We start from the raw sequence: 19,649 nt of genomic DNA, 5'->3' as shown, positions 1-19,649 counted from the left end.
GAAAGCTACTTGCTGTCAAGGGTTGCTCAAGTGTGGAACTAGGAATTCAAGTCCTGCCAAAAAAATATAGTCTCTTTCAATCCAGCTCACAAGGAGAATGAAAGAGAAGATGCATTTTCCTATCCCATGCCAAAAACCTCAGTCTCTTACTATGATGCTTTCCTCAGGAACCCAGAACCATAAGTCATAGTGTCAAGTATCAAAGGGGTAGCCGTGTTAGTCTGAATCTGTAAAAAGCAACAGAGGGTCCTGTGGCACCTTTGAGACTAACAGAAGTATAGGGAGCATAAGCTTTCGTGGGTAAGAACCTCACTTCTTCAGATGCAAGTTCAGGAACCAACCCATGCAACAAACCTCGATGCCAACTCTGCCCACATATCTACACCAGCAACACCATCACAGGACCTAACCAGATCAGCTACAACATCACCAGCTCATTCACCTTCACGTCCACCAATGTTATATATGCCATCATATGCCAGCAATGCCCCTCTGCTATGTACATTGGCCAAACTGGACAGTCACTATGCAAGAGGATAAATGGACACAAGTCAGATATCAGGAATGGCAATATACAAAAACCTGTAGGAGAACACTTCAACCTCCCTGGCCACACAATAGCAGATGTAAAGGTAGCCATCTTACAACAAAAAAACTTCAGGACCAGACTCCAAAGAGAAACTGCTGAGCTCCAGTTCATTTGCAAATTTGACACCATCAGATCAGGATTAAACAAAGACTGTGAATGGCTATCCAACTACAGAAGCAGTTTCTCCTCCCTTGGTGTTCACACCTCAACTGCTAGCAGAGCACCTCACCCTCCCTGATTGAACTAACCTCGTTATCTCCACACTGATTTATACCTGCCTCTGGAGATTTCCATTACTTGCATCTGAAGAAGTGAGGTTCTTACCCATGAAAGCTTATGCTCCCTATACTTCTGTTAGTCTCAAAGGTGCCACAGGACCCTCATAAGTCATAGTTTTCAGAGTAACAGCCGTGTTAGTCAGTATCCGCAAAAAGAAGAACAGGAGTACTTGTGGCACCTTAGAGACTAACAAATTTATTAGAGCATAAGCTTTCGTGGACTACAGCCCACTTCTTCGGATGCATATAGAATGGAACATATATTGAGGAGATATATATACACACATACAGAGAGCATAAACAGGTGGGAGTTGTCTTACCACCTCTGAGAGGCCAATTAATTAAGAGAAAAAAAACTTTTGAAGTGATAATCAAGCTAGCCCAGTACAGACAGACAGTTAGATAACAAGTGTGAGAATACTTACAAGGGGAGATAGATTCAATGTTTGTAATGGCTCAGCCATTCCCAGTCCTTATTCAAACCGGAGTTGATTGTGTCTAGTTTGCATATCAATTCTAGCTCAGCAGTTTCTCGTTGGAGTCTGTTTTTGAAGTTTTTCTGTTGTAATATAGCCACCCGCAGGTCTGTCACTGAATGACCAGACAGGTTAAAGTGTTCTCCCACTGGTTTTTGAGTATTTTGATTCCTGATGTCAGATTTGTGTCCATTAATTCTTTTGCGTAGAGACTGTCCGGTTTGGCCAATGTACATGGCAGAGGGGCATTGCTGGCACATGATGGCATATATCACATTGGTAGATGTGCAGGTGAACGAGCCCCTGATGGTATGGCTGATGTGATTAGGTCCTATGATGATGTCACTTGAATAGATATGTGGACAGAGTTGGCATCGGGGTTTGTTACAAGGATAGGTTCCTGGGTTAGTGGTTTTGTTCAGTGATGTGTGGTTGCTGGTGAGTATTTGCTTTAGGTTGGGGGGTTGTCTGTAAGCGAGGACAGGTCTGTCTCCCAAGATCTGTGAGAGTAAAGGATCATCTTTCAGGATAGGTTGTAGATCTCTGATGATGCGCTGGAGAGGTTTTAGTTGGGGGCTGAAGGTGACAGCTAGTGGTGTTCTGTTATTTTCTTTGTTGGGCCTGTCTTGTAGGAGGTGACTTCTGGGTACTCGTCTGGCTCTGTCAATCTGTTTTTTCACTTCAGCAGGTGGGTATTGTAGTTTTAAGAATGCTTGATAGAGATCTTATCATCATCATCATCATCTTAGACATCATCATAGGACAACTCCCACCTGTTTATGCTCTCTGTATGTGTGTATATATATCTCCTCAATATATGTTCCATTCTATATGCATCCGAAGAAGTGGGCTGTAGTCCACGAAAGCTTATGCTCTAATAAATTTGTTAGTCTCTAAGGTGCCACAAGTACTCCTATAAGTCATAGTGTTACCTTTCTGCCTCAGCAAGAGTGAATTGTGCTGGAAATTAGACTGTGTCCAGTTCCCTGCCACTCCAGTCAGTACATCTCACCAGCAAACTCCTGGAGATTCTGACAGTCTATATCTTGCCCTTCAGATAACAAGGAGTGAACCCCAATTCCCAAATTCTTCAGACACACCTCTCCGCAGTGTCTAGTCCTTCTTACTGCGCACTCACAGAAATTATTAAGTTTGCTGCCTCCACACAGACAGAGCACACACCAGTCTGTTAGCTGAGGACATACACTTTACTAAATAACAGCACCAAGATGGTTTATAGTAAAACTAAGAATAAGTTTATTAATAAAGAACAGAGACTTCAGTGATAATAAGAAAAAGAAACAGATTTATTTACAAACAAAAACAGAACATGCTTTCTAATGAGTAATCCTTAAATGTTAACACATTACAATCATTGCCTAAGCAGTTTTCTCCCTTACATCAAGTTACCAGCATCAGTAGCCCTCTAGGCTGGAGGATTCAACTTTCACAGGCTGAGAGGGTGCTGTACCCTATGTCCCCAAAGTGATGGATAACTAGAATGTCCTTTTCGTCTCCCTTATATTTTCCAAAGTCTACTGTCTTTGTCTCTGTCTTAAGAGCCAGGAAGACGTCCTGGGATTGTACTCTGTCCCCTGATGTACTCACTGGTTTCCTCTACCACTTATTAGCTTGATGGCTTTATTAACCTTCTATGTAAATGTACTTTCATTTACCTCTGCCTGTAATCAACCTCGTTAGACAGGTAAATCCACATTCCTTTGTCTACAGCAGACTTCATTTATGCACTGCCTCCAAAACACATTTTAAGAACATATTTCCAGCACACATACATAACTCATTATACACAACCCACACATATATCACGCTATGATATTCCTAACCAGCCCATCACCAGTTTACAAGATACCTTTTGGATATATATTACAACAACAATGTGTTAGGGGTAGAGAGGGTATCAGGCCTGATATGAGTTACATTATAGTGGACCCTCTGCCAGTGGGCATTGGGGGACTCTTAGGGTCACACTTAGCTACCAAAACCTCCACTTTAACCTTTAGCAATTTCTACAATTCGGTTACGCGTCATCACTACAAAAATCTGAAATATGAAAATTAGGGGGCAGCATAAAACAATGAATTTAATAACTTGAGCAAAACAAGGACTTTTGAACTGACTGTATTATTCCTTCTCTTATATAATTCTATAAAAAAAAATTTTTTTTTAATTTACCCTGAAGCTGCTGCAGAATTTCCAGCCTGCCTCATTGGAGTACTACAAAAATCAACTCTACATACTTTAGGTCTAGCTTGCTACAGATTATACACAGCCTTGCTTAATATGCATATAGGTTGGGAGGGGGGAGAATAGTAAAATACAGCTTTAGGGCACCATCCCACTATGTGCTGTACCGTCTGACCTCAATCCAACACATGCTTAGATTAAGTAGGTGTGAAGCCCCATTTAAGTGCTCTTGCTGGATCAGGGTTGGAGTGCTCAGCTCCCTATGGTCAAATCACAGTATCTATGAAAAATAATATTGTTGCCTCTAAAACACCATAGTATTATACCAGTTGAACTAAGGTATCATCACAAACTACTTTTTCCCATCTTCTTCACCCCCCACTCTCCCACCCCATTCTGCCCTCCAACTAGTTGTTAATTACTAGATAGGTTAGGATATACAAGTTCAAGATGAACCTGCTTAAAACTGCTCCCTCGTTTGGATGTATTGAGGCAGACTAGTCTGTCTCCTATGACTACATTATTAAAGCTATTGAAGCCTATTTTATGAGCAGTTGTTCCACCTGGCATTTATGGCAAAGATACTGCTCTCAGAAACTCTATCCTACTTTACTGCATTGATTTTTTTTTTCTAAATTACTGAATATTGTCAGAACACTTAAATGAGCTCTCAGAGTTTCCTCCCTTCTCCACATGTGTACTTTTCAACAACCTACACACATTTTTAATGGTTTTAAACAATTTTGAATAAGGGACATATATCACCACAAACAATACAGCCAAATTTCAATGATATTACACCGAAGGATTGTAAGGGTTTGAGAGAGAGTGTCACATGTTGCACACAATGCTTGTATTATTATTGATTTTAGTAATCTTTAGAAACCTACTTAACCTACCTACATGCAAATTCAAATAAATTTAACATGCACTAGAACACAACAGAAAAATAAACTATTTTTAAAAAGCTGTCTAGAACAGAAACCGTCATACTTAAATGATTTATTCATTACAGACATTTGATGCCAGGCAACAAAATCCAATAAAGTTGGTATTTTGGGACTATCTAATCTTTTGCCTATTTGAGAAAAAGGTTTAGGAGAAAAATATCTTTTTATTTGCTAACTGAGCAAATCTGATTCAGAAATCAGTGAGTCAGAATGGATATAGGATCCCGCAATGCAATTTTTATGCTGTCATTTTGCAAGGTAGAACTGGTCTTTGAAGACTTCCTGAAACAAAACACAATTCTATCTTTATGACTAAAGCCTGCCTTCAGACAATTCCAAAAGTTACCTGCACAGATGATGCAGAATAAACATACCTCCAAATATAGCCCAACTATAGTATATACATTGTGTACAAAATGTCCTATATCTAAGGCAGTGATACTCAGACTGAGGCTCATGAGTCGCAACTGGCACTGATCTAGGGAGATGAAATGCATGAGAAATAAGGGCAGGGCAAATAATGAATCCTACAAGGCAAATAGTGAATCCTACAAGTTTACCACCCACCAAAATTCTCCATACCTTTCTGTGTGTAGCCCTGTCAGTAGCCAAATGTCACACGTCAGATATAAAGTATGCATACATTTCTAACAACTGAAATTAGGCTCCACAGAAATCTCCCAGAGATGAGTGCATCCTCCTGTCAGACACATGGGGGGGAGGAGTACTAGTCCGCAATAAGATCTAAAAAAGATTTTGTGCAGTAGCTAAATTTGTAAATATTTCAAGAGGAGAAGAATGTGAGACATGTTAATGTGTTTCCTAATTTCAGAATGCTGGACTTTGCACCCTTAGGCTTTTTTTAACGTATAGGATTTTTTTTTATGTTGTATATTAAGGTTAAGAATAAATGTTATTGCCTATTGTAAAGATACATCCCTATTTTCTTCTTTAATTTGTGTTTAATTTAAAGCTCATTAAATCAGTGCTCGATGCTGCAAGCCCTTATGTGTTATCTCACTGCAGATCCTCCCGCTACACTTCATTCTATTCACAATAGCACTTCTGGAGGGAAGCAGTTGTAGCAGCAATAAATGCTACACCATATGGGCCCATTATATAGTATCTAAATTTAATACATGCAGTGGTCACACTTCAAAAATGTTCTCCATCTTGAAACCATTCTAGGGTTCAAGAGATATCCCATAAACTTTAAATGGTAAATACCACTGGAACTGGTAATATCTGTCAAAAAAAAAAAAAAAAAACCTAAGTGCAACCACTGTAATTCTTTTCATTAGCCTAAAAAAAAAAAGTGCTATATATTTTACACAGCAAGGGCTATCTAATTTATTTTAGCTATCTTAGAAGACAACTTGGAAGGGAAAAGATCTTTTTTAATGAGCAAACCTAATATGAAGAACAGGAGTACTTGTGGCACCTTAGAGACTAATTTATTAGAGCATAAGCTTTCATGGGCTACAATATGGAAATCAATGAATCACAAGGAATATGGGGAGAAATATTTTTGAAACACTAAGAGAAAAATAATTCTCTTGATTATATGCTGTTTCTATTTCCTATATCTAAGCCGCTTTTCACAGCTTTATAAGTGTATATCCTATCCTGGCTTGCTTCTCTCTAGAGTGCCTCTGCTTGCATTAACTTTTTTTTTTTTTTTTTTTTTTTACATCTTCACTTTTTTTCCCAACTTTTCCAACTTGCAAACAAACCAAAAAAAAAAAATCAGTTATCTGCCCTGCTATAGTGCCTGAAACTAGACTCACAAGTCAATATTTAGCCACCTAAATCTGAGCTCAGAAGTCTCGCTTCAGTAAGCCTTTTATTTTAAAAAAAATCTTTGACTTATTTATTGTTTTTAAGTGCCAGGAGAAACAACCCAGAAAAGTAAACATGAAAGGCACAAACCTTAAATCTGCAATGCTATAAGCAAGAAAGAAGAAAAACATAATCAAGGGATCTCTGGGCATATATAGCAAAATGGCTACCCTACAAACCAACTGGTAGGTTACAAACAAAGCAATCTATATTGTCTTGAGATAACAATTTACTATGACTGCTTAGAAATCAAACAATTATTAAAATATTTCAGGAGTTATCTCCTCCTCCACATACTAGTTTCTATAATCATTCAGTTAATTCAACTGAAGAAATAATCTGTCCTGATAAATCAGTGAGAAAAATCACATTTTCATACAACATAAAAACTAAATTTTGGAGTGACAGAGCATACTATTAATTTATAGTTCAGTAGCATCTACCTGCCCCAGTCATGGACTAGGACCCTTATTGTGCTAGGCACTGTACAAAAACATAACAAAAAGATGGGTTTCTGCCCCAAAGAGTTCACAATTTGCAGGTAATACTTTTGAACATGAAAGGTTAAAATTTCCAATACTTCAGTAACTAGAAAATATGTTCCTTCTGCCCAATTATTAGGATGATAAAGAAGAAGGGAGCAGAAAAATATATTTATGTAAAATCTTTTCTCCCAAAGGACTTTACGAACAAGATAGACAAAGAAAGCACTTCATTCTCACTGAAATGCAGCCACTTATGCTATAACATAGCAACTCATCTGATATTAATGCCACAAAACTACTATTTAGGAGCTGAAGTTAGAAATAATTTATATGATTTAAAACTACACCAAGGCAATGTTTAGGAAAGAATGAAAGTTATCTAAATTAGCATTTGGCCAGAAAACAGATTAATGCCATACTCTTGAGAAAAGTTTAATGGGACTCTTTAATTACCTCAAATGTACACAATTTTGATTGTACCTCCCATTTGATTCATCCATATGACTGCTCATATGAGACACACATACTGAATCACCATTACAAATTCCTGCTGCATTCTGGATTTCCTTCAGTCTCCTATCAAAGAAATAAACGATGCCCCCCCCCTGAGCTTGTAAGATCTTGCTATATCACCTCCTGAGGTAGTCTGTATGCTACAGAATGGATCAGTAGTGACAAAACTGATGAAGTTTGCCTATAGATCTTTGGGGACATTAAAGAACCAAATCAATCATAAGAAGAGTACATAGTTAATCCTGCCATTCTGTCCATCACAACAGCTCAGTTTCTAGCACAGTGGGTGTGGAGGTTTCTTGGCATTTATGCTCCCAGATTCAGTTTTAGGCTAACGACACAAGCAAAAAGGTGACTCACAAGTCATTAATTTAAAAGTTGCTAAGTGATTTAAAGTGAATTTGTTTCAGTTTTCTTCTGATTTCAGTTCACTTGCTTGATGTTCCTGGATTAAGTCCACTTCTAATAGAGTTTATTACTTTTGCAACTGTAAAGGAAGTAAGGTTAATGAAACTGAAAAAGGAAACTCCAGGGAAGGCTGTAAGTTTCATACCAAGAGTTAATCCCAATGGGATCTCTCTTTAGGATGAGCGATGTCTGTATAAGTCTAATATGCTGAAATATTGTAATATCGGTGAGTGTCAAAATTAATTCAATAAAGCTTGTTACTCCTGTATGTGTTTTAGGCTTCAAGACCTACCTTCGCTGTTCTTCTCCATGTTCCCCTGAAGGGACAGTAAGGCATTCATCCATGTGCCCATGCAATAGCCTCAGCACATCACCTCCTATCAAATATCCTGGAATGAAAGGAAGAAGAGAAAGTCATGTATATTTGTCTGAGCTGAACCACAAAAAAACCACATTCAAACAATATTAAAGGCTCACTTTCTGGCTGGCCTCAAAACAGTCTCCAATTATTCAACGTATCCACACCATGGGTGCATATACAGATCTGAGACCCGCAAGTACACGCAAGTGTGCGTGGTACACAGCACATGTGAAATTGAAGACAGCAGTTGGAAATAAATCCCTAATGACCGCACTAAAATCTCAGCAAGTGAGAACATCAAGAAATTGGAACTTTTCTTTCAGCCCCATTTTGCTTGTGTATGTGGTACTAAAAACTGACAATGTTCTGATAGCCTCACAATGCTTCCTATAATAGTATACGCTAAGAGGACAGAGATTCAGTCAATTTCCAGTTCAATTCAATGAGATTTTATTAGCCTGAAAAGCTATACTAGTGTTGCCAACATGTAATAAATTCAATGCCTAACCCTGAATTTCTCCTTGCTAGTATGGATTTATATCAGGATCTGCATCTGTACATGATTTGAGGACTTAATTGCCTTGGTTTTACTATAGTACTAAAAAGGAAAATAAAATTGACATTGGCATCCTACTGGTATAAAATCTTTGTATCAGATATTTTGTCCTTGGATAGAAACAGATTTAGCCACATTATGGAGCCAATCCTGCCTTTATCTCCCCAGGTGCAGTACTAGTGCCTGCTCTTTCATGAGAGAGGGAGCAGGATTTGGGTGCATGCACCTCCGGTGCAGCACAGAGTCCAGCTTTTTGCAGGGCCATGCTCTATGATCCTGAAGTAGCCTCCACAGATTGGTTCTACTGCCACTGTGTGACAGAGGTATGTGAATTCCTCTCCTCCTCTTGCATGGATCTTCCCAATGTCCTGCCGAGATCCTCAGCCTAGGCACTGGGGACTCAATTTGCCCCTTTGCGAACCATTCTTCACATGTATTTGATGCACAAGTTATATGTTCATAACCCACTTGTTTTTCTTCCAGGTTTTTAATTCAAAGGGCAGCTGAAAGAGGTAGATGCAGGTGATGGGAGCATTTTCCTTAACAGGAAAAAAAATTGTTTTTTGTTTTATTTTTTAAATGAAGCGGGGGGAGAATGTCTCATACTCAAAAACAGTTATTCTATTTTTGTTCAACTTTTTGAAAAGACATTTCTCTTTGGGTACAGAATTCAGTCTGAAAAGTCTTCATTCCAAAAAGTTATGAACATGTGAAAATGGAATGCTAGAAGGGAAATAGTTATGTAATCTTATAACAAGAAAGGCTGTGACTGCTATTGATAATTTAGCTATATTGCAAAGCAATTACAGTGTACAGAATTTCAAATATAAATGTTAAAAGTAGCACATGTATGCATATTTGAAATCTAAGTGTATGCTAAGAAAAAATCTTTTCAACCCTATATGCTCTTGAGCAAATTCAGTGCCTTCGTTTAAGCTTCAATATTGGATTAGCATTTGGCTTTCTTCTCTTATTTTGAAATATCGCAAATTTATTTGGGGAGTTTTCAAAAGTGAATTTTTGATTTGTAGGTAAGGGATTTTGATATGATAGCTTATTATGATTCCTTCAGAGTCATTACCAGATACATTTTAATTTTGTAATATGGATCCATATTGGGGTTAATACAGATATGTGTATTCAGACTTGTGCCCATCTTCAAAAGGCAAAACACTGCACAAAGCAACTCTTTTTAAACTGCCCCCATGCAATTTACAGTACAGTCTTATTTGACTTGTAGCTAAAGACCCACTTCCACTAATCAACTTATGTTTGCTGATTCCTTAACACAGGTTTGTGAAAAATAATGCAACCAAGTTTTACATAGTAACAAATTCATTTAAGTTTTGGCTACAAATTCTGATTTCACATCATGGACTTATGATCTGTACATTTTTACTTAAATAAAAGCTATTGTTATGTTACTGATATGTTTCAAAAATCTGACACAAATGTCTTCTTGTTTCTACAAACTAATATAAAACAAAGGGCTAAAGTTGTAACAGTATTTTTTTTTTAAAAGAGAATGGAAAATTTTGATCCAGAACAGGTGTTCTCTGGAATTACATACACCTAGAACCAATAACTTAGTGGTTTGCATTCAACGATGTCAAAGTATTTTATAGACATTAATTAAATTAATGTCACCCTGAACTCTGGGATAACAATTATCCATATTTTAATTATAGATAAAATAAGGCACAGAGACCAAGGTGATTTGTCCAAGGTCATATACAAAATCAGTGCTTTAACTTCAAGATCATCCTTCCTTCACAAAGGACAGACTTAATTACAGTAGTAATTGCAGGCTTTGCTGTAATAAAGTCTTCACTACTAATACTAATTGTTCCTGACATTACCCAGATGATTACCTATGCAAGGGAAAATGCTGCTCCCAAAAATTAAGTCAATTAGTTAAAAACCTGCATCTATAAAAGAGGCAAAAAGGAAAAATTGTATTGACTTGAGTTTCAATCAAATGCTCTGATACAAAAATGTAAAACTGGCATCATTTTCATATGATCTTCTGTGGGTATGAACACCTCATCTGCTACTACTTTTCAGTCATGCACTGATAATTGCCTAACAATTCACTGTAGCAGACACCATTTTATTCAAGCTCTGAATGTGTAAAATGGCTCTGTTACCCTCACAGAACAAAGAAAATGAAGAGAATCGGTGTTAATGACAGTGCTAATCAAATCAGAACAAAACCAACGGCAATACCTGCCAGAAAAATCTGTCAGTTACAAAAATTTAAACTGGTGGGTGTTATTTGGTTTTATTTTTAAAAAAACAATACACACCCTGCAGTAGATTGGGAAAGTAAGGATGTTTGTGAGTTTGCTAAAAGGACTGTCAGTACAGTATTTATAAGGGTAAATCACAAAATTTACTTTCTACAGAATTACAAATTATTGAGTTTCATGCCATAAAAGATTATTTTGTAAGAAGGATCCCCCTTTCTCCTCTGCCCACAAATGTAGTAATATGTCATGGTGTTGAAATTCAGGAATTCTTTGCCCAAATTCACTTCAACAGTTGAATAAAAATTCTTTCTAGACTCTAAATATAATAGACCAATTTTACAGCCTGTCCCGTCCTGGCTCTTCCTCATCCATGGCCCATCCCAGTCCCATTCTCCTCACACAAGCAGTCCCATTCTCCTTGCCCAGCAAGTCCTAGGCTCACCCTTCAAGACAGATGCAGGGAATGAACCCAGGCCCTTTGGATTTATAAGCATGAACATCTACTGCCTGAGTTAAAGAAAAAGGCCCATAACTAGAAGCAGTAGCAAACTCATAATCCTCTAAATGTGGTCTAATGATTAGAGGTGGACAAATAGCCTCACTGTTAGTGTGGGCTACACACATATATAGAAATTGTTTGGTAACCTAAATACAGGTGTCACTACCAGTTCTCCCTACATGTATTGCAACCTTAAGATTGATATGAGCAAGTAATTTTAAATTTGGACTGTAAAGTATTCTATCATTTATTTTCAACATTAATGTGACTTTAGGATAAAAATATTTACTTCATTTTTTTCCATTCCTTAGAAATAAGTGTGTAGAAAATCATTACTATACCCTTTGGTACAATTTTTAGTCTTTGTTTTTGGAACATATTTTTTACATCCATTTGTGAGATCAAATGTTCATGCAAGAGAAACCCCCTTGCTACAGTACATGAATCATTGGCAGATTTTGGGGGGGGGATGTATTTAATTCACAGTCCGGCGGACTCTAATAATTAAAGTCAAGTCAATCTTACCTTGGGCTACTTCACTTCCTGAGCTGATTGGGGCTACACTCCAGAGTGTTTGCTGGAAGGCTGCATCAACATGTAAGCTACCGTTGCCATAAGACAGATGCTACACAAAGGAGAGAAATTAGATATTTATTACAGATTTTAAAAGTTCCTATCAGATGTTAATTAAATCACATGGAAACATTCATTCAGTATTAACACACAGTAATAGTCTCCATTGACTTTCACAGGCCAGGTTTACAGATTCAGTACATTCTATCACAGGGATGCATGTACCAGCAGCTACAAAAGAAAAAGAAATCCTCTGACCCATGCAAAATTGTTACATAATCCAAACCGGATTCATTTAATTTGATCTCTGTATATGAAGCCAATCAATATGTATCTAGGTCCTCAGTTCACAACCTACAAGCATCTGCTCCTGTCCTATAACATTATAGTTTTTATGTAGGGTCAAGCAAGACTCTGAAGTAAATCTATCTGCAGATCCTGAAGATGGGCATTAGCAATTACCACAAATGAAATACCAAAAGTCAGGGAAGCAACACCCTATAAATGGCAGTTACAAGAGAAGTCCAATGAGGGGAGAATTACAATAATCTAGGCTAGAGGTGACAGAGGTGTGAGTGTCCCACATTAGTCCACATTAGAGAGAAAAAGATAATCCATCTAAACACCACAGAAATGGCAAAGTCTGCCATAAAGTTAGTTGATCTTAACTAAAAGCAAGGAGAAAACATTCTAGGTGGGAAGAATTAGTCATATCAAAATGGAAATCTGCCCGTTTTTTATATATATTTTATATCACTTCCCCTTTGATACTCCCAAAGTGATTTTTCAAGATATTCAAAAGTCTCTTGTAATTTTATTTAGCAGTATCCTGGACCATGAATCCATTTGATGACTTTCTGACACCTGAAAATGAAAGGTGGTTTAGCCCTACTCAGTATAGAACATCACTGGAACTTGCACTTGTTATAATTTTACAGGTTGGCTATACTAGAATAGAGATTGTCTATGGCTTCTTCCTAAGAGGGAGGCAGACACTCTGGTGCCAGTTCATTGCCTCTTTCACCACTACTAACATCTCCTCTGAGTGTTTAGACTCAGTGGTTGCCTATTCATTTCAATCTGGGAGCAGATTATGGATTTTCTAAATTTGGCATTGGTTTATTCATCCTCCGTGCTTCTCAATGCACTTGGGGGAGGAGATATGCTTCAGGGTTTCCCTCTCGTGAATTAACTGTATGTCTGAACTGCATTCACCATGCCAATCTATATCTGCTGCACCAATCACCAAGTTTTCTCTGCAGAAGTATGATACAGATACAGGTTCTCCCTCATACAAGTAAGGTACAGGTTATATTGAGTCATTACAGTGGAGAAAATACGTATGTGAAGGGGAAGTAGGCAGAAAAGGGAGGGAAATACCCTCTGAAACAATTGAGTGAATAATAGCATACCTAGTCACTGTTTCCAGGGAGTAGTGGAGGCAGCACTAGATTAAAACCCATAACAAGTCTCTGTTTGCATTAGAAAGGAGTCATATAAGTGATTATGCAGAACATAAAGGTTCTTGGTGCTTTGGAACAAAAAACAGTTTCTAGCCAACCTTTTTGGTGAGATCCAAAACCAAAAAAGTCTTTTAGCACTTCTGCGATTTCCACATTTTCTGTCATTGTTCCCTGTCTCTCCCCATTGAGTAACAGACCTATGCTGTCGTTGGTCTTCCTTTTGTTTCTTATGTATTAGAAGAATATTTTCTTGTTGTCCTTCATGTCTCTAGCTAGTTTAATGTCATTTTGTGCCTTGGCCTTTTTAATTTTGTCCCTACATACTTCTCCCTTTTTTTTTTTTTAATGTGTAGTCTGTTTTGCTAATGTACTCTCTGCTATCTTGGAGTGAGTGCCTAATACGCTTCCTCCTTCTCAGTTTCATTTCTTTATGTGCCCAATCAGCAACCATCACATGGCTATCTTTTAAATCTGTCTTCTTATCTGTTTTTGCTGTTTTTCTAAGTAGTGTGAAGATATATTTTGCTGTCTCAGACATTCTACTATTAAAAGATGTAACTTGCAGTAATCCTACAAAGCCTGCACTCTACATTGTCAGAATCGGTTCCATTAATATGTATTTGGAGACTTCTGATATACTGTAAAGACTACAGAGGAGCAACTGAGAACTGTCCGGTAAATAAGAACTTAGATTTTTAATTATTATTTATTTTACCAGATTAATAACTTTTCACATATAGTATCAAAAGTGTATTTTAAATTATTGGATTGTAACAGTGCTTAGATACCAAAGTAATGGATGCTTTAGAAAATCCTAAACTAAGTTACCTAGATCAGACATGAGGAGCAATGGCAGATCCTTGACTTTAAGATAGTACTTCAATTTTTTTTTTAAATTATATCTGACATACACTCAGATGGCTGGGAGACAGTCTACAACAGGTAAGGACTAAAATAATAGCGTGTCAACTACCAACAGCATAATGGCAGTATGTCATCCCATCTTTCTGTTTCTTGCCTGGTCTCTCTCAGTGCATATCTTACTGCTATGGCATTATACAAGCATTGCAAATCAGCCCACTGACCTCCCAGCTCATTTAGATGTATCAGGTAATAACCATTAATGTGAATAGAATGATATCTCCTAGTTATGCTATCTTTTTCCACAGGACACCTGCCTCATTCAGTGCATACGAAGGCTTGTGCTCACTGAATGAGCAGGTACTTTATATTTTGTTTTCTCTTCATTGTTCAGTGTGTGGCCCCATGTCTGGCATACTGTACACTATTCAAATCCTGCTCTGAATACAGAATTATTAATTTCTTTATGGGCTTTTCTATACTGCTCATCACTGAATCACCTGAATGCTTCACCAACATCAATGAATTTATCTTTCCAACACCCCTGCAAGGAATAGTGAAATAATTATTTCCATTTTACAGATGGGGAACTGAAGCACAGAGGCTATTATTAATCTGTATTACCATAGTGCCTAGGAGTCAGAGGTGGATTACTGTTTTGTGGGGCCCTGGGCCAGAGCAAGTGGGGGGGCCCCCTCCCCATACCTTCCACCTGCAGTCTTGCCCCCATTCTGCGTCTTCCGCCTGCAGCCTTCCCACAACTGCACACCATTCTGCCCTTTCCCCTCACAGCCCCTCCCCTGTTCCACCCCTTTCTCCCCTCCTCCCCCACTGCAGCCCAAGACCAGAGAAGCTCTGTCCCCCCTGCCAGGGCCTTGGGACTGCAGCGGGGAATGAGAGCTCCTCCAGCCCTGAGGCTGCAGCACGCAGCCAGAGCTCCTCCAATCCTGGGGCCACAGCTGGGGTCTGGGAGTCCAGGCCCTGGGGCTTCCCCTGCTGCCCCACGCTTCTGCAGGGGACCAGGGTCGGGGCTTCTCCCATTCCACCCACCTGGTGCTGCTTTCAGGGAGTGCAGCATGGCCTTGCCCCACCCCGGCACTTGTCGACTGGGGGCGGGACACCCATTTTTCTGGGCCCCTGATTGGCCAGGGCTTCTGAGCACAGGCCCTGTGGGTCCATTGGCTAATCTGCCACTACTAGGAGCCTTAGTCATGGACCAGAACCCCACTGTGGTAAGCACTGTACAAACACATGAATATGGCCTGATTTTTCAGAGAAGCTAGTATTTTATAGCAGTTTATTTCACCGCTCAGCTCCCATTGACTTCAGTTGCAGCTGTCAGTGCTCAGAACTTCTGCAGATCAGATCAAACGTATCTCAAGTTGGGTACCCAGAAAATTAGCAACATATGTTTACTGGCCACCTGTGAAAAATTTCATTTAAGTGACTTGCCCAGTATCACATAGGAACTGTGTGGCAGAGATACAATCCAGTTCTCCAGGGAAGCATTCAACTGCCTTAACTATGAAACCTTCTTTTATCTTCTTGAAGCACCCTGCCTTATTCACTACACACCTTTCAACGTCTCAACAAATGAAACACAGATCCTACAGACAACAGCCTCATTAACTATCCAACTTGACTCACCCCCTTAGCACCATCCATCCAGTGCACTGAATGGGTGCAGAAGTCCAGTGGAAAAAATAGAATGTGATCATGTAATTAAAGATTATATCATGCTGTACACACACAAGTGGATCAAATTAAAATTATGTAGGAAATCTTAATTCTGGCATTGCTTAAATTTAGAGGGCTTGACTTTGCAACTTTATAAAAAACTGCATTAAAGAACAGTATGTAATTGCCTGTGTTTTTAAAAAAGCAAATTGAAAAAAAAAAAAAAAAAAGAAAACCAGAAATTCCATCCTATGGAACCATACTGATCATCAGGGTTAGAAGCTTTAGATGCAAAGCAGAGGCCTCTGCCACGTGACATAACAAGTAACAGAGCAGTAGCAGGCTGTCACCTCTGTATGGACCGCCACTACAGGAAGAAGAGGCATACATTTTGCCAGTGGGTTTGACAGTTATTTGCAGACAGGAGAGGAACGTTGAACTTAGGATTCCTGAGTTCTATTCCAGGTTCTGAGGAAAACCCACCCTCTTCTACCTAGTCTGACCCTTTCCTGACCCATGTCTTCCAGGCAGTCCTTGTCCCAGTCCCAGTTTCTTCACCCTCCCTATTTCTCTCCAGGTTCCAGTACCCCATCACCACTATTTCATCCCAGCCCTGCCCCCCCCCACACACACACTACCCTCCTTGGCTTCTTGTCCCACTCTCCTATCCACCCCCAACCCTTTGTCTGAGTCTCCCCCATTGCCATTCCCTCATCACTCTGCATTCAAGTCTGGATTTTTTCTCCTTGCTACCTGAGAGCCATCAGGGAGACAATGAAGGCAGAAGACAGAGAGTCTCCCAGCTCTTAGTTCCTGCACCTGACTCCACAGCCCCAGCTCCCACTAGCCAGGTGGAGCAAATGCAGGTGAAGTTCTGCTCAGCCCTTGCAGCTTCAGAATGGAGCATGCTCGGTACAGACAAATCTTTGGAAAATTTATCAGTCAGACTTTACGAAGTCTCTACTGAGTATGTGAAAACATTTTCAGGGGCTGATAATTTGGATACATTTGGGCTGATTTTCGCAGAGATGGCAGAAGGTTCATCCTTACAGGGAACGAGTTGTAGGAACTTTTTCAACATGGGCAAAACTACATATTTTCCTCCTAACCTCATTCTGAGAAACAGCTGAACCATTTTCATTGAAATTAAAAAAAAAAAAAAAATCAGACTGAGGCAGACACCCATCATGGAAAATTTCAGCCCAAATTCTTTGGCAAACTAAGCAGCAACTGAAAAAGTGTCTTGAAATGGACAGCATCAGGCAATCTTAATTGCTAGCTGCACCCCTTCTAACAAGAAAGGAATCAGACCCTAAAACAGCTATTAATCAGTCATAGTGTTTAAATCAAAGGAGATTTAACACAATATTTTATAAACATATGTAAAATTCTGCAGCCTATCTATGATTTCTGAAAAATTGAAATCTCCCCTAGCACAGCAGGTTCTCCAATCATTTGTAGCCTCATTTAACATAATATATATTGACCTAAAGGAAAATAATCTCTCACAATCACAGTTCTGTTCATTGGTGTTCACTGCAGAATCTTGTGCATTCTGATTTATTGAAATTCTTAAACATGAGAAGGATATCTCTGCAAGAACCTTCAAGCCATGCCTCTAGTACCACAATTACATCTAGAAAACAATAGCTCCAAATGACTACCTCATTTATTTTAAATGCAGCACTCAAGGCATGCACAAACGCTGACACGAAAGAAATGCAGAGTGCACTGTGGAAATAAACAATATATTTCAATCCACACATTTCCGTCACTCAAGGAAAAACATACTTAAATGTACCTAATGTTTCTGTACTGAAGAACGTGCTGGTGTGCAGAGAGCAAAATATTAAGAAAACAAAAAGCTTGCTGAAGGCTTCCTTACAGCTAAGCCATGTCAGTGCTGATATCTCATCTAGTTGTAGCTGATAATTATGGGCTCTTTAAATTTCTCAGCCTTTCCCAAGTAGCAAAAAAGGCTTCCTTTCTGGTGCAACTTGAGAAGTTTATGTTAAAGATTATACTGCAGCTATTAAAGCCACTGCTGCACTGGAGGAAAGAAAGGGGTTCAGGGGGCCACCACACCAGTAGCAGTATCTGGAAATATTCTGCCTGCAAACAATGCCTCCTAGGGTGTTTCAGGACTCTACATGAAACCAGCAATGGCATCATCATCGAAGCAGGATCAATATCAGCTAGTGTAGGAAATAGAGGTTACAGATTTGCTCCAGTGGGGCTAACACCTTTGCCCTTTTCTTCTCTTTGCTTAGAGCAAACGGGGGGGCATGCAACCCTCGTGGAGCACAACGAGATTATCAGGGGGCATGAGGACCTGATAGGGTCACACTGAAGAGTCAGGGTCAGAGGGGGTTCTGTTTGGCGAGGCTCTATGCAGTCAGTATTAGCTGCTTGGACCAGGCTCCCTGCCCATCTTACTCCCCCACTGCTACAGTTACCTTCCTCTGCTGGGGAGGCCGGTGGGGACACTAAGTGGGGAGCTGAAAGCTGCACCCCAGGAGTACTCATCCCCTGGAAGAGAGAGCCCCCTGCTGACCCCAGCCCTTCAGCACATTAGCTTGCCCATTAGCTTCTCCTGCACAGGTGGGGAGCGAGATAGGCAAGGAGCCAGGTCCCGGCAGCTGAAACTGCCCAACTGCTGCAGGGAGCAAAAGCCTTCCTCAGCTGCACCGGGTAAGTCCCCCCTTAGAAAAAGGGGGGCATACATGGGACATGAATCTCTGATGGAGGGCTCAGCAAAAAAATGTTGTGGAACCTCTGGGTGAGAGAACACAAGTAGCTGACTCTTGCCCTCCAGGTACCCTCTTTCTCCCCAACTCCTGGCACTCCACAGCAGGATCCAGAATATGGCTCTAAATGAGTATTAACCCTTTCAGCCATGGGACAGAGGGCCATTTTTTATTTCTCAGATAATTACCCTTGCCAGCCAACCAAGCAATACCAGTAGGTTCCAAAACATGTCTTGAAAGGACCTTCCTCACAAAAGCTGTGCCTCTGAGAAGGAATTCAATGGAACAGAAAGGATGTCTCCACAATTTTGCTTAGTTCTCTTTACAGAGACTGGGATCGGGCAAAGGGAAAGCCCAATGTGATGTAAAATAACCAAGTTATGGCTATTTTTATGCCAGGGAAGGAATCAAAGTTCACATAACTGTACCTACAGCTAGTTAGCCTCATGCTTTCTGTTCTCTTTATGCTGCAGGAGGGAAGAACATTTGATTTTAAGACTATTTTAAAGTAAGCAGTCTTCAGAAAAAGCGTAAGGAGGAAAACTGGCATAGTGCCTTCACAAACAAAAACACCGAACAGCATCCATCCTGCTAATTTGCCAGGTATAACTTCACTTCTGACTCAACTTGTTTTGTCCAAGTCAATGGACATACATGATACTGACAATGGTGGATGCTGTCAAAAAAGCATTTAGAAACGATATTTGCTTACAGGAAGGAAGAGAGGAACAGGGAGGGAAAGTAAAACCCTTAAAATTGTAGCTGTGTAAAGTTTTCATAATACAGCTAAAAACTTGACAGGTTTGGATACAAAAATGAAATGGAACCCAGGATCACTAAAAGATCTCTGAACCTTTTGAGCAAACCTGAGTTGAGTATTTTATTTGGAAGGGGGGAACCAGCCCCTTGCATTCTGTGAA

The 19,649-nt window shown here is 39.5% G+C and overlaps 1 protein-coding gene across 22 annotated transcripts in view; it reads right to left on the bottom strand.

The window, feature by feature from the left end:
• The window catches only part of RYR2 (ryanodine receptor 2), a 722,683-nt gene that overhangs the window by 413,156 nt on the left and 289,878 nt on the right, over positions 1–19,649 (bottom strand). For all 22 annotated transcript variants that reach the window (XR_010599784.1, XM_065589065.1, XM_065589068.1 and 19 more), the window contains 2 exons: positions 11,934–12,033; positions 8,036–8,132 (listed from right to left, as the gene is read on the bottom strand). Coding sequence is in view for 21 of the 22 variants with exons in the window: in XM_065589065.1 (XP_065445137.1) it covers positions 8,036–8,132; positions 11,934–12,033 (197 nt within the window). In the remaining variant the exon portion in view is untranslated. The remainder of the gene's footprint in view (positions 1–8,035; positions 8,133–11,933; positions 12,034–19,649) is intronic.

The sequence above is a fragment of the Chrysemys picta genome, chromosome 3 (genome assembly GCF_011386835.1).
Source record: "Chrysemys picta bellii isolate R12L10 chromosome 3, ASM1138683v2, whole genome shotgun sequence".
Lineage (NCBI taxonomy): Eukaryota > Metazoa > Chordata > Testudines > Emydidae > Chrysemys > Chrysemys picta.
Note: the sequence above shows the minus strand (reverse complement) of the source record. Positions and strands in the feature narration are given on the sequence as shown.